Source organism: Piliocolobus tephrosceles, chromosome 6 (assembly GCF_002776525.5).
Source record: "Piliocolobus tephrosceles isolate RC106 chromosome 6, ASM277652v3, whole genome shotgun sequence".
Lineage (NCBI taxonomy): Eukaryota > Metazoa > Chordata > Mammalia > Primates > Cercopithecidae > Piliocolobus > Piliocolobus tephrosceles.
Genome location: NC_045439.1, coordinates 91,644,274 through 91,670,402, shown reverse-complemented (window position 1 = coordinate 91,670,402; position 26,129 = coordinate 91,644,274). Strand labels below are relative to the sequence as shown.

General features: G+C 40.2%; 1 protein-coding gene and 1 long non-coding RNA gene across 2 annotated transcripts in view; one reads left to right on the top strand and one right to left on the bottom strand.

The window, feature by feature from the left end:
- Window positions 1-5,112: 5,112 nt before the first annotated feature.
- TMC3 (transmembrane channel like 3) overlaps window positions 5,113-26,129 on the top strand; it is a 39,967-nt gene continuing 18,950 nt past the window's right edge. Inside the window, exons 1-10 of the mRNA XM_023193392.3 lie at window positions 5,113-5,332; window positions 6,591-6,737; window positions 11,000-11,075; window positions 15,745-15,826; window positions 18,608-18,714; window positions 19,612-19,710; window positions 19,821-19,963; window positions 21,448-21,595; window positions 22,277-22,320; window positions 25,235-25,382. Coding sequence (XP_023049160.2) covers window positions 5,244-5,332; window positions 6,591-6,737; window positions 11,000-11,075; window positions 15,745-15,826; window positions 18,608-18,714; window positions 19,612-19,710; window positions 19,821-19,963; window positions 21,448-21,595; window positions 22,277-22,320; window positions 25,235-25,382 — 1,083 coding nt within the window. The 5' untranslated portion in view covers window positions 5,113-5,243. The remainder of the gene's footprint in view (window positions 5,333-6,590; window positions 6,738-10,999; window positions 11,076-15,744; window positions 15,827-18,607; window positions 18,715-19,611; window positions 19,711-19,820; window positions 19,964-21,447; window positions 21,596-22,276; window positions 22,321-25,234; window positions 25,383-26,129) is intronic.
- The window catches only part of LOC111527185, a 38,044-nt gene continuing 26,889 nt past the window's right edge, over window positions 14,975-26,129 (bottom strand). Inside the window, exons 3-4 of the long non-coding RNA XR_002726581.1 lie at window positions 19,609-19,776; window positions 14,975-16,127 (exon numbers count right to left, since the gene is read on the bottom strand). This is a non-coding gene — a long non-coding RNA (uncharacterized LOC111527185). The remainder of the gene's footprint in view (window positions 16,128-19,608; window positions 19,777-26,129) is intronic.

Sequence of the window (26,129 nt, the reverse complement as noted above, 5' to 3'; positions counted from 1 at the left end):
TCTGGGATTTATAACTCAATTTTATTGTTGTTTTGTTTTGTTTTTAGAACCGAATGAGATTTATATGTTATACAATTAGGCCTTCACTTGCTATCTCTATCTCCCTCACTACCTTCTTTCCCTCACCCCACAGATCCTGTAAGCAGTGGATCTAGGAAATGATAATTTTAGCCCATTTTGACACTATTTGGAACCTTTCGATTTTTGGATTTTTAGTCATTTTATCTACATACAAATTCTGGCTTAACTTAAACGTATCCAGTGCATCTAAAACCTTTAATCAAATTGTCAGAGGAAGTCAATGCATGTGGAGTAATTAATCTCCTTGCATTCAGAAAGCAACATCCTCTCTATGTTCTCTTTCTGCCTGGCCCTTCAGCACCCAGAGGAGCGGCAGTCTGGAGAGGAAATGGGGAAGGGCATCCAGGTCCCTCCTGCTGGAGAATGAGAGGCTGCAATCACAGCCTCGCCTTGAACACACTGCCCACATGAATGCCGGGGGTACTTAGAGGGAGTTTGTAAAAATCAGACCAAGGAAACCATAAACAGACCATAGACAAATGTGAACTTTTGATTAAAAACTCACTTTACCAATAATAATAAAAGCACATTAAATCAATATAAATGTGAAGGGAGCAACATTCATTTGACAACATTGAATTTTCTTAAATAATATTCTTTTTGATCTAGTAATTTCACTTCTGAAAAACTAATTCTATAGAAATGATGCAAAAAGCAGAAAATATCAATGGCAAAAAAAAAAAAAAAAAAGGGGGGGGGGGGGGGGGGCTGGGTTCACGCCAGTAATCCCAGCACTTTGGGAGACTGAGGTGGGTGGATCACCTGAGATCAGGAGTTCGAGACCAGCCTGGCCAACATGGTGAAAACCCGTCTGTACTAAAAAAATTAGCTGAATGTAGTGGTGCACACCCGTAACCCCAGCTACTTGGGAGGCTGAGGCAGGGGAATTGCTTGAACCTGGGAGGTGGAGTTTGCAGTGAGCCAAAATGGTGCCACTGTACTCCAGCCTGGGTGACAGAATGAGACTCTGTCTCAAAAAAATAACAAAACAAGCAAACAAACAAAAAAGATACTAGGGAGAACAAAATGAATGTTTGAGAAATGGGACAGTGTTAAACGCTTCACATCCTAGACGGAATATACCACTCAATTAGCCTATTGGTAAAATATGCCCACAGAAAATTTTTTAAAAACATGGAAATTGCTTTAAATATAAAATCAATGGAAAAGGTAAGAGAAATACGCATATACAGTACAGCCACAAAATATATAAATATAAAGAAAAACATGCACTTCTAAAAAGCTGAAAAGATTAATAGTTAATATCATCGAGTAATATTGTTCTAGGTGGTTTTTGCTACTTCTAATTTTCCTATTGTTTCCATTTTGTTTGATGATTATGCATTTACTTCATAATAAAAATGTTTAGAAATCAACATTTCCTTAAAATTAGGCAAAAAACAAGGACAATTGATTCATATCAAAAGTTGCAATTCTTATTTAGTTATCTCAGTTAATTTATGATTTGGATACTAAAAATAGAGTTAAATATCTTTTATTCAACCTATCTTCATGTAGGTTCAATAAATTACTTAATTTTATTTTATTTATTTATTTATTTATTTGAGATGGAGTCTCGCTCTGTTGCCAGGCTGGAGTGCTGTGGTGAGATCTCAGCTCACTGTAACCTCTGACTCCCTGGTTCAAGTGATTCTCCTGCCTCAGCCTCCTGAGTAGCTGGGATTACAGGCACACAGCACCGCGTCCAGCTAGTTTTCGTATGTTTAGTAAAGATGGAGTTTCACCATGTTAGCCAGGATGGTCTCAATCTCCTGACCTTGTGATCCGCCCGCCTCGGCCTCTGAAAGTGCTGGGATTACAGGCATGAACCACCTCGCCCCACTAATAAATTACTTAATTATTAAAATTAATTTAAACTTAATGCTGTTGGAACTTGAAATTATTCTAAGCCTTGAGAAGAATGTGACTTTGCAGCCTGAGTCATGTGGCACACAGCTGCAACTTCTGCCTTTTCTTCCCTGTAAATAATTAGAAAGGCCAAATGGCATCAGAGATGAGACCCCTCTACCCAGATCACTACCCCTTCTCACAGAGTAATAAAGTCATCTTCCTTGGAATGCAGCAATCTATACCACAGGCACTGGTGTCATATAGAAACATATGCACTGGTCTCATATAGAAAATGCAATCCGGCTAAAATTTGTCTCTGCCTGTATAAGTAAAACCTTAACTTCTCCACTTTGGAATGCTGATCCTATTTATATGGAATTGGTGGTTCCCGGGTAGCTACCCTCAAGTTCTGTATTCGAATAAACTCTATTCTTAATCTCTGAATTAATTTTCTGAATCTCGTTATTTATTTATTTATCTCACCTATAGTGTCAGAGAGAATTACCTGAATGAATATGAAATTTTAAAACGATTGATTTTGCTCTAATTTGTTTTAATAAATCCCCGTGTACTGAAAAATTTGCTACTACCTTTCCTTACCTCCCCCTGCAATATACATGTATACATAACATCAAAAGGAAACAAAAATGCTCAAAATACTTAATTGAATGAGATTAATATACAATATTTTAAATTTTCTAGTAAATATTTCAAAATAAGGCAGGGGGGCTTTGGAAAAAGTAGGATGAAAAAAATATTTGAAATGTTCAGGAATGATTGAGATAAGTAAAGGTCTCTGAAAGAATGCAAAAAATCCCAGTGGGGCTAGCGGTAATCCTTATAAGCCATTTGTCCATTTGATAAGCACACATTTTATCTAATGTTACCAGATAGAGCATCAGCCTAAATGGCCTCAAGCAAATTGGCAGACAGATGACCTGGTCCCAGAGGCTCCGGATCCATCTCTGACCCAAGGCCAGCTCTGGTACTCAGCCTTCCACTTCGTTTCCATGCTTTCAACCCTAGGTCTGAACACTTGCCTGATGGTCCCTGGACCCCTGGGCTAGGGCTCTTGCTTACATTTGCCAGTTTAGTGTGTGGTAAGAGCTTTCCAATTATTTGCTAATGAATTAGTGGAGGATTGAATGGACAAATGAATGAAGTTCCTCTCCGAAGCCCCACATCTGAACTTGCTGATGGATTTTTTTTTTCTTTCTGCTCTGTTGTCTAGTGTCCACTTCAGTTATTTATTCACCCATTTATTGAGTCTTGAGTGTGCAGTAGGTAGTATTACACAGAAAGGGTCATGTCTATTCCAGTCCTGCACCTTCCCATTCAGTTAATACAAAGGTGCAATTAACCTCACTGTAGTCAAACCATTTCTTTTGTTAAGTAGCAAATAGAGGTTTACACTGTGAAACTGGTCAAGTCTTGGATTTGGGAAAGAGGTTCTTGGCAGAGAATCCCAACACATGGCTAACAGTGAGAGTCTGCAGGTGACAACGGAACCGGGCTCCATTCTGCTGATGGCTGGGAAAGGGGAGGAGAAGCTGCTCACCTTTGCTGAAGGACTAGGATGAGCTACTCATCCCATTTTATAGCTGGCAACCTATTTTCAGAATATCGAGGTGAGAGTCTAATCTCTATCAAAGTCTTCCTTTCTTACCAAATGCTATAGGAAGTCTTTTCATTTCTTTTAGTCTCAGTCTCATAGTTATCGTGCTGATTAATATGACCATGTATGGTAAAAGTAAAATGTGATAAGATGTTAATTTGATTATTATGAATATCATGCTGAAAGTACTTGGGGTTGATGTGTCATTATTTCTGCAATCTACTTTCAAATGGTGTGTGGTGGGGGAAGGATACAAACAGAAATAAAGCAATTGTGGCAAAATGTGGCAATTGGTAAATCTAGGTCATCGCTGGCCATCAGAGAAATGCAAATCAAAACCACAATGAGATACCATCTCACACCAGTTAGAATGGCAATCATTAAAAAGTCAGGAAACAACAGGTGCTGGAGAGGATGTGGAGAAATAGGAACACTTTTACACTGTTGGTGGGATTGTAATCTAGTTCAACCATTATGGAAAACAGTATGGCAATTCCTCAAGGATCTAGATCTAGATGTACCATATGACCCAGCCATCCCACTACTGGGTATATACCCAAAGGATTATAAATCATGCTGCTATAAAGACACATGCACACGTATGTTTATTGCAGCACTATTCACAATAGCAAAGACTTGGAATCAACCCAAATGTCCATCTGTGACAGACTGGATTAAGAAAATGTGGCACATATACACCATGGAATATTATGCAGCCATAAAAAAGGATGAGTTTGCATCCTTTGTAGGGACATGGATGCAGCTGGAAACCATCATTCTTAGCAAACTATCACAAGAACAGAAAACCAAACACCGCATGTTCTCACTCATAGGTGGGAACTGAACAATGACATCACTTGTACTCGGGAAGGGGAACATCACACATCGGGGCCTATCATTGCGGGGGAGGGGGGAGGGATTGCGTTGGGAGTTATACCTGATATAAATGATGAATTGATGGGTGCTGACGAGTTGATGGGTGCAGCACACTAACATGGCATAAGTATACATATGTAACAAACCTGCACGTTATGCACATGTACCCTAGAACTTAAAGTATAATAATAAAATAAAATAAAATAAAATAAAGAGTGTACAGATATTCCTGGTATTGTTCCATCAGCATTTCTCAGGGTTTGACTTTTTTCAAAATAGAAACTATGTTGAGAAAAAACTAAATAAGAAAAAATAAAATGTGATGGCTGTGCCTGTCTTCAACTCCACTGTGAACACAAGCAAGGTCCTTACTGTCTCTAAGTCTCTTCGATGAGAGTAAAAAACTGGGGAAATTAAGCCTTGCCTTTTGTACTCCCTCAGTGTTTTGTGAACACCAGCCATGGTCAAAGATGTAAAGTGTTTTGCAAACCATCCAGGATTGTCAGGGCATAAGGGGTTAACGGATGTGATCATTTGTGCCGCACGGAGCGATCTGTAGATCACCAGGTCAAATCTTTGGCTATCTAGACTCCAGCCAATCTGTGCAGCTACAGCCACCTTAACATTACATATGCATGACTGGCCTCCTGGATTCTTCCCTACTCGGAGCACCAGCTGCAAGCACACAGTCTTGTTCCTGAGAACTGGCGGGCAGAGCAAACTCCGCTGCTTCTGTTCAGAAACCTCGGAGCAGACCCTTGCCTGCTAACTTCCCAGCTCTCTGGCCAGCTTCTGATCGTTAGCAGTCTGTTGAACTCCCATGAAAACCTCAAAGGCATCCCAGCGCTATAGAGGCATCCGGAGAAATGCCAGTCAGTGCTACCTCTACCAGGAATCTCTGCTGCTCAGGTGAGCTGACCCCATTCATCAGCTGGGCAGACGAGTCAGGTGTGTGAGGAAGGAATGCATGGGTCACCAGAGCCAGGGAAAAAGTCCCTGTCCTGCTCAGTTGTCCTTCAGAATGAACTCAGAATCTCACTTCTTTGGGTTGTGGTACAGTTAGGATGGCAACCTCAGCAATGGGCATGGAGGGAAATGGTTCTTTTGGCTGCTTCTTGACCAGGAGGTCAGAATCCGAAAGCTTGCATCCCAACCTGGCTTTATGGCTGGCCAAACCTACAGATATGTTTCCCTGTTTTCTCTATGTTCACTCAATCAGCAACGTCAAGAGAGAGTGGATAATATGTCTATCATGATAAATAAAGTGTTTATTGGAAAAGCCTTCAGGCTAGTTAGAAGTGGATGAAAGTGCCATTCGAATTTGTTAAATATTTATAAAGGTCTAGTACAGCTGCCCTTTAATTTGACGAAATTAAAAAAAAAATTCTCCTCTTAATGAGTAAAAACAACATGAATTAGAAAATGACAAAGGAAATCTTTTATTTCTAATAGTCATAGATGAATACTCTTAACTCCTCTCAAAAAGTTGCATTAGGATAAAACATATTAAGTGTAACTGGGAGTAAATGTTGCTACATGTTGGAAAATTGTTCCTCTTGAGAATATCTATGTCCCTGAAATATCTCGCCCATGTAAATTTATTTAGCTAATCTTTCACTGGTAGAAAGATTCTGGTTCTGCCTTGGTTATCTCAGGCTTAAAATGAATTGACCTGAAAGGGTGAAGAGGGGTTTCTGAGTGGCAGAAGTTTTGATTGTATTTATGTTGCCTTTAGAATTGGGGAACAGGAGTCCTGCCTCTAAAATTAGCTGATTATTTCAATGAGCCTGAAAAAGAAATTATTTTGCCTACCCAAATTGCTACTACTCAGGAATCCAAGAGTACATAAGTACCCTCTTGTCTCATCTTGTGTTTTCTGATAATATCATGCACCCTGAGAAATCATTATCTTCTAATGACCCAGTGGAAGTAATTGAATCCAATAAATGTTTCAACAGGCTACTGACACTGCCAAATTATCTGTCTCTTTGGGACCCTCCCTTTACACAAACACACACACTCACACACAATCATGCACAAACACATACACATTTCATACAGATGACCCTAGGGCAGTGAGATGCTGAACTTGTGCCCAGGGCAAGGTGATCTTTGCTGGAAACAATTCTTCTAATCAGATTTCCTCCTTAATGCCCTGATGATTCAGCAACTTGGATGACAGCTTTAGCGCTGATGAAACAGGGGACAGCAATGATCCGGAACAAATCTTCCAGAATATACAGTTCCAGAAAGATCTCATGGCAAACATTCGCTGCAGACCCTGGACTATGGGACAGAAGCTGAGGGCATTGAGGTAAGGGCCTTAGTGGCCATTATTGATCATTACAAGTATGCTTTCTGATAAACCACCTTGCCCTGCCCATGGGAACGAGGATAAAGACTCATGTGAGAGAGGTGGCTCAGTCACTCTTGACCTGACTTAGCAAAGTCACAAAGGTATCTGAGAGGTCTAGCTGCTCCAGAAGCCAGTTCCTCTGTGTGTGTCTGTGTGTGTGTGTGTGTGTGTGTGTGTGTGCATGTGTGTTTGTGTGTGACAGAGAGAGAGAAAGAGAGACAGAGAGACACAGAGAAAGAGAGAGTATAAAGAGTTGTGTGTCTGTGTTGGGTGTGTGTGTGTTGGTGGAGAGTCTTTTATCTTCTGCCTCCTTTCTAAACACTAGATTTTAATATTCTATCCAAGCTCGTCTCGCTCACTAGAGACAGAGCAGTAAGCCAATATGAAAAGAGATACTCATTTTAGCTGCTTGGCTATTACCACCCTCTGAGTAAAAAAATAATTGAAAAAAGAAACCCTTTATAGGAAGCCAGATTATTATGATACTTAGAGTCATATTAAACAGTCTGTCTATACAATAAAGTGCTAAAGATTTAAAAACAGATTCCCTAATTCAAATACTACCTTTACCAATTTCTATCTACGTGACATTAATTTTCTTAATGTCTCTGAATACCAGTTCTTTTCTTTTTTAAAGTTGAAGCGATGGTGAGGAACAGCCCTTAACTTCCTGCAGTCCATTTCCAAAAATGTCAACCACTAAGCTCTCCAGGTGTTGTTAAAAACTCAAAATCCCTGATTGCTCTCAGACCTACTGAATCAAACCATGGGAGAAGGTTCTTGTATTTTTAACATGCATTTAGGTTGATACTTTTGCACATTCAAGTTTGGGATCCACTGATGGCAGTTTGTTGAAGGAATACATGGGATGAACCCTGTGAGTGCTTAGCATTGTATCTGGTATATAACAGTCACTCACTAAGAATGAGTAAGGAATAGTGATTCTGATGCCTGGGGTCACAGCAAAGGGAGTTAGCAGAGTAGCCTCCATGGCCTGTACCACTGAGCTACTGTGACCTGTGCTATGGAGCTTCCTGGCAAAGCAGACACTACACCTGATCATCAGACACCTGCCGTGTAGACAGAATCACTGCCCTATCTTCATCTTCATCGCTCTTTTCTAGATGCCAAGCAGACATCTCTTTACCTCCGTATCAACCATGTATTAGGCTTACATTTCTTTCCCATTAAATCATTTCTTCCTTAGATTTGCATTCCAGGTGATGTTCTTCCAGTCTGACCAAACTGCTCTTCAGGTGACTGTGAAAGATAGCTAAAGTCATCCGTAGTTTTGATCCTCAGAAGGTTCCAATTAATTCTCCTTCATGGGCCTTTCATGTCTGTTATCAGCTGCTGTTGTTTCCATTTCTTTGAGTAAGAATGGCATTATATCCATTTTTCAGACAAGAAAGTTGATACCCAGAGATGTTAAGAGACTAACCCAAGCTATACAGTTTCTGAGTGCTAGAATTAAGCTTTAAATCTAGAATTTCTGATTCCAAGTCCAGTGTTTTCTTGTATTGAAACATAGTAATTTCACCAAAGTAATCATTGGAGCAATTACTCTTTAAAAAGAAAAGATATAGGTTCTTGGCCGGGTGTGGTGGCTCACGCCTGTAATCCCAGAACTTTGGGAGGCTGAGGCAGGTGGATCACAAGGTCAGGAGATCGAGACCAGTCTGGCCAATATGGTGAAACCCTGTCTCCACTAAAAACACAAAAGTTAGTCAGGCGTGGTGGTGGGCGCCTGTAGTCCCAGCTACTCGGGAGGCTGAGGCAGGAGAATTGCTTGAACCCGGGAGGTAGAGCTTGCAGTGAGCCGGCATTGTGCCACTGCACTCCAGTCTGGGTGACAGAGGGAGACTCTGTCTCAAAAAAAAAAAAAAAAGACATAGGTTCCATTAGAATTTTGCTAAATCATTCCAAAATGATGGTGATCAGTTGTTATCTGAATAATAGGTGGTTAAGTCTCTTTAACTTTGAGGGCAGAGCAGAACAAATGGTAACTTTTCTGTCAAGGCACTTCAGAAACCAAAGAATAAGCCAGGCCTTCTGCCATGTTGCTTGGCCCATGTGACACGTCCAGAGCCCCAAGATGGCTGACACCAGCCATGTGTTCAGCCAGCGGCCAGGGTCTCAGAGTGCAGCTGGCCCTCTGGGCACCTCCATTATCTCCTTGCCACACATATCTCCTCTCCACCACCTTGAGAAACTACTGGAGCAACACTTCCCTCACTGGACTTGCTGAAGCTTATCACAGTGCTTTTGTGGAAAGTGCAAAAAAGCACCGAACCCTGTCTGCTTGGGAATCAAGGGAGCGTAGCAGGATGCAGATGAAAGCAGAATGAGTTAACCTTGAGTCTGGAGCAAGAGCCATCTGTCTAAGAGGATACAGGACATGCTTGTTTCCCCTGTAGGGGAGCAAGTGGTCAGTTCCTGTGAAATCAGCAGAGGTCTATGACTGGGCCTTGGTTTGGGCTGCCCCTCCCTGCTACCTCCACACCAGATCACCCCTCTGTCATAGCTCTTGTCACACCCACTCTCTCTCAGTCATTGTCTTTAAAGATCTCTGTCATCCTTATTAGGTAGTGAACTCTTCCAGGGCAGAGACTCTGGTTTTTTGTTGTTGTTTTTTGTTTTGAAACAGGATGTCACTATCACCCAGGCTGGAGTGCAGTGGCTGGATCACAGCTCACCACAGCCTCAAACTCCTGGGCTCAAGTGATCTTCCCAACATGGCCTTCCAAGTAGCTGGGAGTGCAGGCATGTGCCACCACACTCAGCTAATTTTTTTATATGTTTGTAGAGATGGGATCTCACTGTGTTGCCCAGGATGGTCTTGAACTTCTGGGCTCAAGTAATCCTCCCACCTCAGCCCCCCAAAGTGCTGAGATTACAGGTGTGAACCACTCCACCTGACTGAAACTCTGTTTTAGGCAACTCTGTATTCCACTATGCTTGACCCAAAATAGCTGTGCATAAAATGTTTAAATGTTTTCAGAAAAAATAAAAAATAAAGATATAAATTGAATTGTTACTTGACTTCGATAGGCTTTTACTTTTTAAATACTTGCAACAGACAGCTCTATTAAGATGACCCAAACATGGTAGTCATGGGACATCAACTTTGCTCCTGACCTACATTTTGGTTCTGGCCAGAATGAAGTCAATGCATTGGCTGGGCTATTAAGATGAAGATGTTGCAATGGTAGGAAGAGAGATCCAAAACCAAGAACTCTGGTTAGGTAATGTTTTGGAGAGATCATCCTGTCTGTGGATAAAGGAACTGGCTTGTACCTTGTGTTTTCCAAGGAAAGACTCAGACCACTGGGTGTTATTGGAGGTTGCTGTGATGCACAGACCAGAGCACCCTCCCAAGTAAACCTGTCAAACTAGCAAAATGGCTAATTCAGAAGAACTAAGTTCTTCAACACTGAATATAATCAAGCAGAGAGCGTCCAACCATCAGATAATGAGCATCTCTACATGGGGTGGTAAATGATTAGGTTACCTTGACGGTGACATTCATCTCTCTAAGAGCCTTTGGCTTCAGTCTGTCCATGGCACTAACATTTATTGTCTAATCCTGTTGTTCATTTAAGGTGTGAATTTAACTGTCTATCCCAATGAATTTAGTCCATTTTCAGGACTGAACATTTAGGCAGAGATATCAGGTTAATTCAATACAGTGATCAATTAGTGTGTTAGAAGTTTGTTTGGGGTGAATCAGATTGTTCATGTCTATGTAGACATGACTTTTTTGCTCCCATTAATCAGACACCAACATTTACTTAGGCAGATTCTCTGAAGCCAGGTCTGATTTGCACTTTTAAACAATTGACTGCAAGAGGAAAGTTGCTAAGTGGAAAAGTCGAGATGCACGTGTCTGCCACCAGGATTTCCAAAGCTCAGAATCCCCAGTCAAGCACCAGAATCAGTGAAGGCCTTTAAGAAATTCAGTTGTAGCTAATTTTGGTATAATTTCATCATTTTCGATTATGCATCCATTTAAATATTAAAGAAAAAAATTTTAAGGCATTTTCTGATTACCAAAAATTAGACCATGAAGTATTTGTGTAACTCCCTTCTCTCACGGCATCTTGTGCTGTATCACTTTTCAGGACAAGATGGCAACCTATTCCTGTTGCACTTTTACACATTTTGCAGAAATTTGTAAGTATGATAAAATTGTGTTAACCATCATGTTGTTCTTCTCTTAGACGAGCGAAGGACATTGTACTGAAGTTTGAAGGGAGGCTGACCAGGACCCGAGGCTACCAAGCAGCAGGTGCAGAGGTAAAGAACACACATGTAGCCAGGCGCAGTGGCTCACACCTGTAATCCCAGCACTTTGGGAGGCCACGGTAGGTGGATCACGAGGTCAGGAGATTGAGACCATCCTGGCTAACACGGTGAAACCCCGTCTCTACTAAAATCACAAAAATTAGCTGGGTGTGGTGGCAGGCTGAGGCAGAAGAATGGCGTGAATCCAGGAGTTGGAGCTTGCAGTGAGCCTAGATCGTGCCACTGCACTCCAGCCTGGGCAACAGAGTGAGACTCCGTCTCCAAAAAAAAAAAAAAAAAAAAGAAAAAAGCACACACACAGACACAGACACACGTGAACACTGTGGTCTCCAGAGCCAGGAGGTTGTGTTTGCCATCGCACTTGCCATCATACACAGGTTGCAAGTGCCAGTCTATAACACAGCTGTAGATCAGGATAATAAAATTGAAAAGTATGAATTTCCCAAGACTTGAATTTTAGTCCTAGATGCCTTCCCTTCCCAATTGTGTGAAACTGGGTAAGCCTAATTCATCAGGAGAAAGGATGGCAAAAGTGATCTAGCACCTTTACTGAGTTAATCCCACCCATATTCATAGGTTTGATTCACTATGTCCCTGTATACAGCTGTATTTCTTACAATGAGAAAGTTGCAGGTATATGCCAATGCTCATTTTGTAATACAATATTAAGGTTTTTGTTTGTTATTTTTCCCATTCAGTTACTTAAAGGAAAAGTATACATTAAAATTATCTGTTTATAAAGTCATTTCATAAATGTATAGAAAACAAAGAAAAATAACTTCTCCTTCTATACCCTCCACTACCCAATATAATATCGTTTTAGAAATTTCACATCAGTCATTGCATAAATATATTATTTTCATACCACAGTAATTGTAGTGTATATACATTTTGCTTCTTTTTTAACATAACACCATTATATAATTTTTTCCATGTTGCTATATAGTTTTTATATTTAATGGTTTTTGATGACTGTGTGGTATTCCATTAGATAAATGTATATTAATTTAATTAGTCATTTGACTGCTGGTGGATATTTAAAATGCTTCTAATTTTTCATTATTATTAATAGCCCTATGAAGAACATCTTTGCACATATAGATTTCTCTGTCTTTTTGAATTTTTTTCTTAGGGTGAATGCCAGAATTGCAATCACTACAGAAAAGATTGTGGTCCATTTTTTGGCTTTTGATAAATATTTAAAGATTATTTTCTAAAAGCCTTGATGATTTATATTGCCATTATTATTCTCATAATACGTGCACCAATGTTGATTATTATATTTTTTGTTTGTTATCTTAAGAGACAATAACTGACAGATATACTCTTTTTAGATTCTCTGAAACAAAAATATTCTTAATATAGCTTAAATAAAAGCTGGTCATAAATTTTACATGTTTGAAAAATTATAAAATATCAAAGAATCCCTAAGGACACATCTTGTCATTCTTTCTTCTTACTCTTCACAAAAATCTTCTTTAAAATTCTCATCTGTTTTTATGACCAAATCACCCATGACTCCTTATTCCTGCCATACTATGATGGAGTTTATGAAATAAATTATCTTTTTGTAGACATATGAACTACCAAGCTCTTTTGTTTTCTCTAAATAAGCTGAAATGCTACAGGAAATAAAGTATTTCACATGAATTCAAATGACCTATTATATATAACAATGAAAAGCTATTGGGACTTTTAGCAATAGTAAACTCAGTATGAATTAAAGGTATAACTTGATAATGGGCTGAATTATTAGAAGCAGAGTTTTTACATTGAGTAAGGTAATCCAAACTTTTATCTTGCTCCTCTCTCCTCCATCCTCTTCTGTCAAACGCTCAGCTCATGCTAACCCACAGCTTGTACTGGCTGTTCTCCCCTTTTATAAAGCTACTCTTCCCATTTACTTTTCATTTTCCTTTTCATTCAAGTCTCAGCTCAAGTATGACCTCCTCAGCTAGACCTTCCCTGATTGCTTCAAGGGCCTTCTCCCCCAGTCCTAATAGACCGTGTCCCGCTGTGGCATGGATTTGCTTGTGGCTGCCTTGTCTCTACCTGAATGCAAACTCCATACTAGCTGACATCTTGCATGTCATGCCCACTATCTGCATTCACAGGAAAACACAACCTAGGTGCTTAATATATACTATGAATAAATATACTTTTCATGAACTGTCATACATATTGTTAGAGCTGCATGATACATACATGTATAATGATACATGTATAAATATATATGTATGTATGATACATGCATGTACCACATATCTAACAACATGTATGACAGTTCATGTTGACATGTTGATAAGTCAACACAATCTAGGTGCTTAACACATACTATGAATAAATATACTTTTCATGCACTATCACATATGTTGTTACATATCTTCTGGGTGGATATGTAAGTCTTTCCAAAGACAGAGCTTTTTCTTAGTTAGCAAAGCTCAATAACCCAAACCCACAATTAGGGTCTATTCTTCCAAGTTTAGTTTTTTTTGTTTTGATTTTGCTTTGTTCTTAAATTTTGAATTATTCCTGTTTCAAGGCTTTTGCCATGGAGATTTGGTATAAATCATCAGAGAAGCATGAAACTTTTCCCCCATGCCTTACTGAACACGTAATCAACAAATCACCTTTTTCAATCACATTTTCCTTTAAGAAGTTCCTTTGGGCCAACTTGCATAGACTCTCATTCCCAGAATGAGCATCTTGGACCATTCAATCCAGTGCTCTCTAACCTGAGTTCGAGGATCCTGGCTCCTCAAGCACTACTGGTGGGGTGGTGGGGGAGATTTTTTACCCCCACCTACAAAAGCTGCCCTACCTTAGCCTGTTGCATGTATGAAAATTCTCATACAACTTTAAATTTAAAGAGATTCTGAATGCCACTAATTGAATCTGACTTCTTATACAGATGGAGAAATGGAACCCAAGGAAAGAAAATAACTTCCCCAGGGATGCATAGTGAGATAGATGTGAAACTACAGCTAGAACTCAGGTCGCTGGCTTTCCGCCCTGTGCTTCTTAGTCTTCAGGGATTTAAAATGGGCCAGAGACTCAAATGCTTTCCAACACCAAACCCTTGCCAAAGGATGATGGAGCACCCCTTCCTCTGGATACTGGGGTAATAAATGATCAGAAAGCCTCCATCTCCCTCTCTAGGCTCTAGGAGACAAGCCAGGTGAACAAAATTAAGGTAATGTAAGGTAAGTTATGATAAACATTATGAGAGAGACCAAAAATTATTGCTAGGGGAGTTTACAAATCAGAGAATTTCTTTTCTGGCTACAGAGATTCTGTGTTCATGGGAGTGACTGTATTGAGTTGGCTCTCAAATCATGAACAGAAGATGAACAACTTCTGATAAACTTCTGATAAAATTCAGATTTTCATTTACAAGCAGCCATTCTGGCCTCAGCAGACATGTCCAGAATGACATTATCATATGTGTCTGTACCGGGACCATGTGCAGTCTTATAGCTCAGAATGTCATAATTACATTTGTAATCCCTCTTTCTGCAATGATATCATTTACTTCCAGCACATACCCAGATTGTGTGTGTGTTAAAATGCACAACCTGCCAACTTTGTTGGAAGCAGAACTAGTGTCAGGGCATGTCTTGTTTTATTCCCCTTTAAGAAATGTGTTTTAAACTTTCGGCAATTGCATCTTAAAAACATAAGACACTTTTTTTTTTTTTTTTTTTTTTTGAGACAGTCTCACTCTGTCACCCAGGCTGCAGTGCAGTGGCACGATCTCGGCTCACTGCAATCTCCACCTCCTGGGTTCAAGCGATTCTTCTGCCTCAGTCTCCTGAGTAGCTAGGTCTACAGGCACGTGATACCATGACCGACTAATTTTTGTATTTTTAGTAGAGACTGGGTTTCACCATATTGGCCAGGCTGGTCTCGAACTCCTGACGTCGTGATCTGCCCACCTCGGCCTCCCAAAGTGTTGGGATTACAGGCGTGAGCCACCACACCCAGCCAAAACTACAAGACAAATTTTTAGACCTTATCCCCGACAGCTCTATCCAGGAAAGAGGCTGTAGCAGGAGGCAAGTCACACATTAGAGTGGGGCTCATTTTCAGGGTAGGCTCTAAACTCTTGGTCCTTAAACAGGGATGTGCTTGTAATCACCTGGGGAGTTCGTTAGGCATCCGGATTCCTGGGGCACACTCTCAGAAACCCCTTAGGTTTATGGCAAGATCAAGTGGATTTATTCATATATCATTCCTCAAGTAATTTCTACTGTGTGTTGTGGTTTTAAGATGTAATTGCCAAAAGTTAAACTTTTTCTTTTCTCAAAGAGCAAGAGATACCCCACATCAGGAATGGGATGGCTAATGCAAACTGCAACCCTATAGAATACGCACCTCAATACAGATACCACAGACTGGGTGGTGTCTATATTAAGGTGCATATTCTATGGGACCACAGCTTGCATTATTTATCCAAAGCCGGTGTCCATTCACCTGGTTAGGAGCACAGAGAAGGGAGCTACTTTGGTTCTAGTGCAGCTTAAAGGCCTATGAAGCCATAATCCATAATTAAAGGGATTACCAGAGGGAGTATCTGGTATACTACATTTAGGTGCCTAGTACTGCACAGTCATTGCCATCTTCATGAATATGACATCTAATCCTGACCCCTCTTGTCTAGCTCTGGCGGAAATTTGCTCGTCTCGCCTGTAACTTTGTGGTCATCTTCATTCCCTGGGAAATGAGGATAAAGAAAATCGAGAGTAAGTATTTACACTTGGAGAGTGGAGCAGGAATGCAATGCTAGTGGCCAATCACAGCCTAAGGAGAGTCTGCTGTGTTCTGGTCCTTATGCTATGCAGCTGAGGGCACTCTTATAGCAGGGTCACCGGGCTCCACGTGGGACAACAGACCCAGAAGACAAGATACCTGTCCCCACCACCTGCCAGGATGGGAACAGTCTCGATGCAGGCCTTTCCACATTCCGCTGTGGCTCTGCTGTTCTCTCCCAGTTCATTCCTTCAGTCAGATAAAATGCAAACCTCGAAAGGATCAAGTGAAAACCTATGAGGATGAATAAGAGGGTAGCTCAGGGAACTGCGAAACACAAATACAAAAATCTGCATTTTCATAGAGATAATTGTGCCCATTTAGAAAACATGCACCAATAAATAAATAAATCATGTCCACGATCACACTGACACACACAGTATCTGGAATAGACTTAACAGTAAGTCCAAAATAAACGAAACTGTAAAATTATACCACAGGATATAAAAGTCTTGTTAAAATGCATACAAAGATTTAATATTTGGAAAATGTTAATTTTCCCAAAATTAATTTACAAGTTTGATGCAATCAAATAAAAATCTCAATGTATTGTTTCTAAGTATTTAACAAAATGATCATAAAATTTATAGGTTAATTAAAAAATTATAAAGAAGAATGCAAATGAAGTTGTAAGATCAAGATATTAAAATATATCATAAAGCTACAACAGCTGAAGCAGTATAGCATAGTGTGGGAATTGACTGGCAAATCAAAGGAGTAAGCAAAAAATTCAGGAACAGACAGGAATACACTTAGCTTTTAGAATTTTAGCATGCAATAATTATTGAAGTCAGTCTGAATTACTGCATAAATATCACTGGAACAATTGATTCAATTGTTTTAAAGAGTAAGTTTAATTCCTTCACTTAAAATTCCATTACATATTTGAATAGACAATAGATGTTATGATTGCAGAATGGAGACATATCTAATCATAAAAGTGAAGGAGGAAAAAGTACTGTTATATTTAATTACCAAAAAATAAAATTTACATACATGAAAAATAAAGCTAAAAGTTAGATGACAAATTGGGAAAAACATGTTGAATATTTAAATGGATCAAACAATTTGATATGCTGGCAGAAATGTAAATTAGGACAGTATTTCTTTTTTAAAAAGTTTTAATATGTACCAAAAGTCTTCAAAATGTTACATACTTTGGTAATATGCTTCCGTTTCCTAAAAACAAAACAATAAAAAACAAAAACAAAAACAGAGAAAACCATAATAAACTAAACAAACAAGACTGCAGCCGCTGCCATTAGTGCTGTACCCAGGTTGCCTTTCCTTGGCTGGTCTACCCTTTCCTCTGCTGCTGAGTATGGACTGCTTGTCACTCAGCTGCTCCCCTTCAGGGAATTGCCCCAGGACTACCTCCTATCACCCCAATCCCACACTCACCAGCCAGAGTCTAGAGGCAGTGACCATTAACAGAGCGGGATTCAAGTCTGATCCCTTGCTCCCAGTGAGACCAACTCAGTAGTGCAATTCATGCTGTAGAGCTCCTGATGGGATAGACTCAGCTAGGCTGCAGCTAAGATGGTGCCCTTCCCTGGCTCTTTCCCCTGACCTTACCTGACTCCTTCACATCTTCTCTATGGAGAGTGCTTCCTCAACAAATCACCTGTAGCCAAATCCCTTTCTCAAGCTCTGCTTCTAGGAAACCTTATCTTAGACAGAAAGTATTTATTATAGAACTATTCACCCTGGTGAATAGTTGGAAATGTCCTAAATGTCAAGTCGTGGGGAATAGTTTAAATCAGTTATGGAAAATTCACTTAATGGAACAATAAAATTTATTTTATAGAATAGTATTTTTGGCAAGAGAAAATGCTTGTAATATATTGGTAATTGAAGATGTATGCTGGAGAGAAATGCCAATCTTATACAAAAACACTATTTGCATAGGATAATTGTGGAGGGTTACACTAAAAGTTTAATGGAAAGTAATTCTAATAGTGATTTTAATTTAGTGATCACAGAATAGGTAATTTTTCTTGTCCTTGTGATGTTTTGTGTTTTGCTACTCATTATGACAAACATAAACTAGATTTGAAATAAAAATTTAAGAGTTTTTTTTTAATGACATGAAACTACCTACTCCAGAATGTTGTGGAATTGTTGCCTACATCCTCATCTAAGTTATTCTATGCTCCTGGATTTTCTCAATAGATATAAATTTGTTTTTACTATGCTTTTTATTTTAGAATAAATTTAGATGTATAGAAAAGTTGGAAAGAGAGTTCCTTTGTACTCTTCACCCACTGTCCACTATTGTGAGCATCTAGTAAATTGTGTTTTATCTTGAAATTAAGGCAAAAAGACCCTTAGCAAAATCCTTGAAATTCTCAAAATGATGCAAAATAGATAAGAAATATGCCAAATTCTTAAAAGATGCCAATACTTGTTAACATACATGAAATATTAGAAATTTGATAAGACCATTTTAGATGAATATGTCATTAGGGAAGTGACTATCGAATAGCATTTTAGGCAAACTAGAGATTTTTCCTGCCTGTAAAACTGATAGATATTCAGGGGCATCTTGATCTGTCTAAGTTAACACTCAGGAAGAAACACCCCGATTGGTACAATAATGGCATTCTTACTCTATCTCCTGTGGATGTAAGAAAAGTTATGGTGTTCTTTTTGTAGGATTTCTTGCACTATGAGGATTTTACTTAAACTGTTCTCATAATCTTGTCTGTCTTTAGGTCATTTTGGATCTGGCGTTGCCTCCTATTTCATATTCTTGAGATGGTTATTTGGAATTAATATTGTGCTCACCATTATGACAGGTGCTTTTATTGTCATTCCAGAGGTAAGATGTTTCAGGAGAGAAAAAAGTACCACTCGTTAAAAAGAGGAGACATTACAGCAGTCGCATAAAATGGCTCCTCTGGTTGTCATTGTGGGGAGGAACATATATGTGTTTGGGTAAAACAGGGCTTGGCAAACTTTTTCTGTAAAGGGCCACAGAATAAATACTTTAGGCTTCGTGGGCTATTTGGTGTCCATCACAATGACTCAAATCTGCCGTGTAGCACAAAAGCACCCGCAGACAGTATATCAACCAGTGGATGTGGCTGTGTTTCAATACAATTTAATTTATGAATACTGAAATTTGAATTTTATATAAATTCTTTTGATTTTTTTCCCCAACCACTTAAAAAAAAAAAAAAAAAAAAGAGCTAAGAATGCAAAACTATTCTTAGCTCTTGGGCCATACAAAAAGGCCATGGGCTAGACTTGGCCAACCAGCCAGTTTGCCAGTCCAAAGTTGAAATAATATCCAGACCATGTACATTATTCAGATTATGGGTACACTAAACCCCAGATGATATAGCACAATATATCCATGTAACAAAACCACACTTGTGCCTCTTACATTTATATAAATTAAAGAAATAAAATCCATTTTCAACTAAATGTTATCCTCAAAAAGTAAATGGGCCATTTCCCAACAGGGGCCTTAATAATCCACCTGTAGAAACCATGTTTAGCTGAGAGAGAGCACACCCAGGTGAGCTCTAGTCAGGCAAAAAGAAAATCTGGCCACCCAAGATTAATTTTTCATTAATGAAAATCAAGCAGAAATCCACCCCCTGGAGATCTCTTATGTGTGGCATTTTCACAAGCACATGGAGATCAATCTCTCATTTTCTCCTGGTCCCCTCCCACCCAGAGGACCACATGACATGCCTTCCTCTCTCACCAGCTGATTGCAGGCCAGCCCTTTGGAAGCACAGCCAGAAAGACCATCCCCAAGGAGCAAGTTTCATCTGCCCAAGACCTGGATACTGTCTGGTCTCTGGGGGTGAGGTTGATGCTTGGCCACACTCTTGTCTTGAGGGAAGGGGTGGATGGGCCACAGTTCTGAGACCTGGGAATGGGAACCAGAAATGACACTGAGTGTTTTCTTTGCAGGGCTACCTCCAGTACTCAGTCCTCTTCTACGGATACTATGGCAGGGAGAGGAAGATCGGGAGAGCTGGCTACCGGCTCCCCTTGGCATATTTCCTAGTGGGGATGGCAGTGTTTGCTTACAGCTTCATCATTCTTCTAAAAAAGTATGACTGCTCGATTTTTCAAAATACATATCAAGCATTATGATATGTGTAATGTCATCTAATCTTGTCAATAGCCCTGTAAAGTTAAGACATAGCTGTATCCATTTTACAGATGAGAAGACCAAAGCTAAAAGAGGCATGTTCATTTTAACAAGTACTTATTAAACACTTACTGCTTTGTACTAGGTCCTATATTAGGCCTGGAAATACAAGAAGCATATAGATTTACCAGTTTGTGTAATTTTAGACAATGCAGTAGCTGCACTAATAGGGACATAAGCAATATGATCTAGGTGGCCAGAGGTTGCAGAAAGCAAAACGTCCTCCTTTGGTTGTATGTTTGTTTGCCTGTGATCTAGCTACAAATTTTGCAAAGGCCAGGCTTGTGTGTGCTGTGATGCAGTTGGCACCTCTAGGTCATCACTGGAGGAGGCTAAATGCAAAAGAAACAATCTGGTGGGGTTAGGAGCCCTGTACCACCCTCACTGTGAGAACTGCAGGAGCTCACCTTCCTTCCCTGGGCCTCATCTGTGAAATGGGCACGTTGGCTCAGAACATCACCAGGTTCCCTTCTGGCTTACCATTCCAAGCTTCCGTGTGGGAGCTATAGAAATGCAGACTGACAGGGGGGCTCCAAACCCCATGAAAAGCTGGCCCCACCCACGCTGGCTCACCTACTGCTTCTGCTTGATTGTGTAACCACCCTTCATCACCCTACCCACTTGTGGCATGTTAGCAAAATGCAGATAGAAGCGGTTTGGGGTAAAAAAGACAATAAACAAATAAACAATACTTGAGGATGTGCATAATGACCTGGGGGCCTTCAGTTCCCCTGAAGCTTTCCAGGTTAGCTCCTGGTAGCTTCCAGGACCCACGACGAAGACTCGGCCCTTTACTAGACATACAATGTAAGAGACAGATAAGAGCAAACTTGGAAGCAAGAAATATGGATGGAAAGGAGAGCTTATTGCAGGAGAAAGGCTCTGAAAAGTAGGGAGAGTTTCACCTAAGGAGGGTTCATGACTCCTGCCTTCAAATATCTAAAGAAATGTGTGAAAGAGGAACCCAGCATGTTATGTGGAGTCCCATGGGGTAGAGTTCCCATGGGAAGGAGCTCCAAGAAGACTGATTCAAAGGAAATATTTTTATTTCACAATCACAGCTGCACAGAGATGAGAAAAGCTGGCTCCTGGGGCACACACACCTGCAGTGACCTGCTGGGTACCACAGTGGTGGGACTCCTTGTCAAATGAACTCATACAATAATGGGCCATCACAGTTTTCACGCTGTTCCAAACTGTTGATGAGGTCACAAGCACAGGCTGAAATCCAGTCGGTGCTGTGCTGTCCAAGCCGTGACCTGAGGAGCTGCGTCCACCCAGAGGGGAGCAGCCTATTCTAATTCACACAAAGGCTCCGTGGGTGCTAGCTCCAGCCCCCTATTCCTGAGACTCCTATGACCTGTTTGTGCTCCTCTTTGGCAGGATGGCTAAGAACTCCCGCATGAGCCTTGCCAGTGCTTCCAACGAAAACTACACCTTCTGCTGGCGGGTGTTCTGTGCCTGGGATTACCTCATTGGAAACCCAGAGGCTGCAGAGAGCAAAACAGCTGCCATCGTGAACAGCATCAGGGTGAGTGAGTGGGCCTGTGCAGCCTGCGGGGGTGGGCAGCCCGGGGTCAGAGCCAGCCGCTAGTCCTCAGCTGGAAGCCAGAACCATCCTTTTCCCATTGATGTTCCTTGTCCAGGGCAGTTGTTTCCAAAGTGAGGTGAACATGCTCCAGGAAATGTACCAAATGACTCAATGAAGGGAGGGAGAAACATTTTGAAACTTCTTTCTTTTTAAATTTTTCCATTTTATCCTTTTAAAGTTTCAGTTTGTATATTTTAGATAATTTACATAATGGATTATTACCATGTTGCATGTATATAAACTGAAAATGAATGAATACATATATGTGAGGGATATAGGCTTTTACTTCTAACTTAGAAAATAATGCAATCAAAAATATTCAGAGACTTAGCTCTATTGAACTATACAGACAGCTAAATAGTGCACTATTTTGAGAAAAAATATTACTTAATTTAAATTATTACAGCCATACTATCTCCCAATCCCTCTTCCCAACCGCCAATATTTTTTTTCAATTGATTATTAGATTATTGATATCTAATTCATTTACATCAATTGAATCCTTCAGAATAAAGTCCTAGACAATGAAAGTATGAGCTAAATTACTGGGTAAATTATTTCTAATGATTTATAATTAATGATGATGCTAAGCTTTTATTGCTGTATGTATTTTTCTTAAAGGAAGCTATACTGGAAGAACAGGAGAAAAAGAAAAGCAAAAACCTGTAGGTATTATCACTCCCCATGTTGAATTCATTGATAAGTTTTGTTTTTAGTTTGGTACAAAAACTACCAGATCATCTATATCTTATTTTGATATTTGTCAGGCAGCTCTTCTTTCTTCCTTTCTCATAATGTGATCTGAGGGAACTGAATGATTTTTTCCTTAGCAATATTTAGGATGACTTCCTCCTTCCATAGATCCTGTAATAAGGGGGAGAGGGTCTGAAATTTACCAGTTTCTTATTTCTTACTCTTTTACTTAGATAATAAAAGAGGTACTTTGAGCACCAACTTACGCTGTTAAGACTAGCTTTATTTAGAAACAAGTCATAAGACACAAATATTATCCAGTTGATGTTCACAAGCCTTTCAAGATGATTTCCTAGGTTCAAGATTCTTCTTGAGATCTTGAGACCTATGCTGGTGAGGGTGAAGCCCTTCAACCAGAGAACTAATGCCCCTCTCTCCTGCTCCACTCCAGGACCTGCACTCCTGGTTTCTGGGATCACTTTCCACATAAACTACCTACAAAAAGTCCTGGGATTCCAGGCCTTAGCCAGGCTCAGACAAGCTCCAAAGTTGGCAGAAGAAAGTACCTTCAAAATAGGCCAATCGAAGTCAGACAGGGAGTTGTCCTCCAGTGTGAGAAAAAAAAAATGGATGTGTTTCAGTTAAAACCAGAAACATGTATGTAAGTACTAGAATCATTACTGATTCACACATCTGCCCTCACTATCAGAGGCATATGAGAAGTGAGACCAAATTAGGAAAGAGATGAGCCCCGTGTCTCCCACTAGTTGCTCCTTTATTTACTTATTCATCTAGCAAATATTTATGAAGCATCCATATATGCTAAGCCTGTTTTAAGAGCTGAAGATAACAGCATTGAAAAAGGCTAAAAAGCTTAGAACTTTCTTCTAAAGGGAAAAGACAATTAAGAAACTACGAAAGGAATACAGTCAGATGTTGCATAGTGACGGGATCACATTCCAAGAAATGTGTCTTAACACAATGTTGTCTTTGTGTGAACATCATAAAATGCACTTACACAAACCTAGATGGTATAGCCTACTACACACCTAGGCTATATAGTATAGCCAATTACTCCTAGGCTGCAAAACTGAACAGCATGCCACTTGTACTAAATACTGTAGGCAATTGTAACACAATGGTATTTGTGTATCTAAACATACCTAGACATAGAAAGGTACAATAAAATGTGGTATAAAAGATTTAAAAACGGCACACCTGTATAGGGCACTTACCATGAATTAGCTTGCAGGACTGGAAGTTGCTCTGAGTGAGTCAGTGAACGAGTTATGAGTGAATGTGAAAGCCCAGGGCACAATTGCATGCTAGCGTAGACTTTATAAACACCCTATATTTAGGCCACACTAAATTTATTTCTTAAAGTTTCTTTCTTTAATAGTAAATTAGTCTTAGTTTACTGTCACTTGTTTATGAACTTTTTAATTTTAAAAAACTGACTCTTTTGTAATACTTAAACACAAACACATTGTACAGCTGTACAAAAAACATTTTTCTTTATATCCTCATTCTATAAGCTTTGTTTTATTTTTATTTTTACTTTTTTATGTTTTACACATTTTTTTGTTAAAAACTAAGACCAGGCCGCTCATGGTGGTGTGTACTTGTAAACCCAGCACTTTGGGAGGCCTAGGTGGGCAGATCACCTGAGATCAGGAGTTTTGAGACAAGCCTAGCCAACATGGGAAAATCCCGTCTCTACTAAAAATACAAAAATTAGCCAGGCGTGGTGGCAAGCGCCTGTAGTCCCAGCTACTCAGGAGACTGTATCGCTTGAACCCAGGAGGCCGAGGTTGCAGTGAGCCGAGATTGCACCATCGCACTCCAGCCTGGGCAACAAGAGCAAAATGCCGTCTCAAAACAAAACAAAACAAAACAAAAAACAAAAAACAAAAAAAAAAACAAAAGACTAACACACACATTAGCCTAGGCCTGGACAGGGTCAGGATAATCAATATCACTGCCTTCCACCTCCACCTCTTGCCCCACTGGAAGGTCTTTAGGGGCAATAACACGCACGGAGGTGTCATCTCTTATAGTAACAGTGCCTTACCCTGGATGCCTCCTGAAGGACCTGCCTGAGGCTGTTTTACAGTTAACACTTTGTTTTAAATAAGTAGAAGTATACCCTAAAATAATGATTTTTAAAAGTATAGTAAATACCTAAGCCAATAACAGTCATTTAATATCATTATCAAATATGTATTGTACATACTTGCATGTACTATACTTTTATACAACTGGCAGTGCAGTAGGCTTGTTTACACTAGCATCACTACAAACATGTGAGGGCAATGCATTGTGCTACAATGTCCTAGGCCGTAGGAGTTTTTCAGCTCCATTATAATCTTATGGAACCACTGTCGTATAGCATTCCATCATTGATCAAATTGCCATTGTGCAGCACATGACTGTACAATGTCATATTCATTATATGGGATGACAGGCAGAATCATGTGTCCTCCCTTCCTCTCTTCCTCCCTGCCTTCCTTCCTCCCTCCCTCTGCTGAACACATTTACTTGAATTCCTATATCTTTAATGTGCATACAAGACTCCAATTTTAAGTAGTAAAGCTAGAACTGAAACACAAATACTCTGACTCTAAAACCAGAGGCGTTTATTTGTTCGTCTGTTTGTTTCAAGCCCCACTGATGCAGGCTGGTTGAATTTATGACTGGTTGTTGATCTCTTAGGAAATGAGGAATTCTAGGGTATGGGGTGAGGTGGGCTGGAAGAGAACTGATGCTTCAGGGCAGAGAATCCCCTTGGCAATGGATGTGTTCCAGTCCCCAAGTAGTGTTGTCTTTGCATCGCGGTGCTGTGAGCAGGACCCTGTGTGCCGTCCTCATGCCTGCTTCTCTCCCCAGGGCAGTGACTATCTGCCTGAGGATTATTGCCAACATCCTGGTGCTTCTCTCATTGGCTGGAAGCATTTATCTCATCTACTTTGTGGTGGACCGGTCCCAGAAGCTGGAGCAGTCGAAGAAGGAGCTGACACTTTGGGAAAAGAATGAGGTACCCACTGCCATTACCCGCAGGACCCTAGAAAAGAGATATAGCCGGGCACGGTGGCTCATGCCTGTAATCCCAGCACTTTGTGAGGCAGGTGGATCACTTGAAGTCAGGAGTTCAAGCCCAGCCTGGCCAACATGGTGAAATCCTGTCTACTAAAAATACAAAAATCAGCTGGGTGTGGTGGTGCACACCTGTAGTCCCAGCTACTTGGGAGGCTGAGGCAGGAGACTCTCTTGAACCCAGGTGACAGAGGCTGCAGTGAGCTCTGTTGCACTCCAGTGTGGGCAACAGAGCGAGACTGTCTCAAAAAAACAAAAACAAAAACAAAAACACGAGAGAGAAAGAGACAGAAAAGTAGCCTGCCTCTTTGTTCCTTATGTGGGTTAGGTGGGAATACCTCTAGAAAAAACTTTAGTCCTCTTGTCCTAGAGCATGGACTATGAGGACTTTGAGCCAGAAGGGCAATTTTATTCATCTCCTTTGGGAAAGAGTTTGATTCAAAAACGCCTTCAAGCATTCACACCGTTCTCTACCCTGAGCCCCACCGACTGTGTTATGCCTTTTGCACATGTTTCTTCACATCCATGTTCCACAAATTGATTCTACCTGCAGATTGGAATTAACAACTGCACGTATTCCATAGCATGGATTAAAGTTCACCAGGTGCCATTCGTGAATATTTAGGTAGTTTCTGAATATCTAAATGACAAATAATGCTTCCAGAACCAGCTCTACACAAATGGTTTA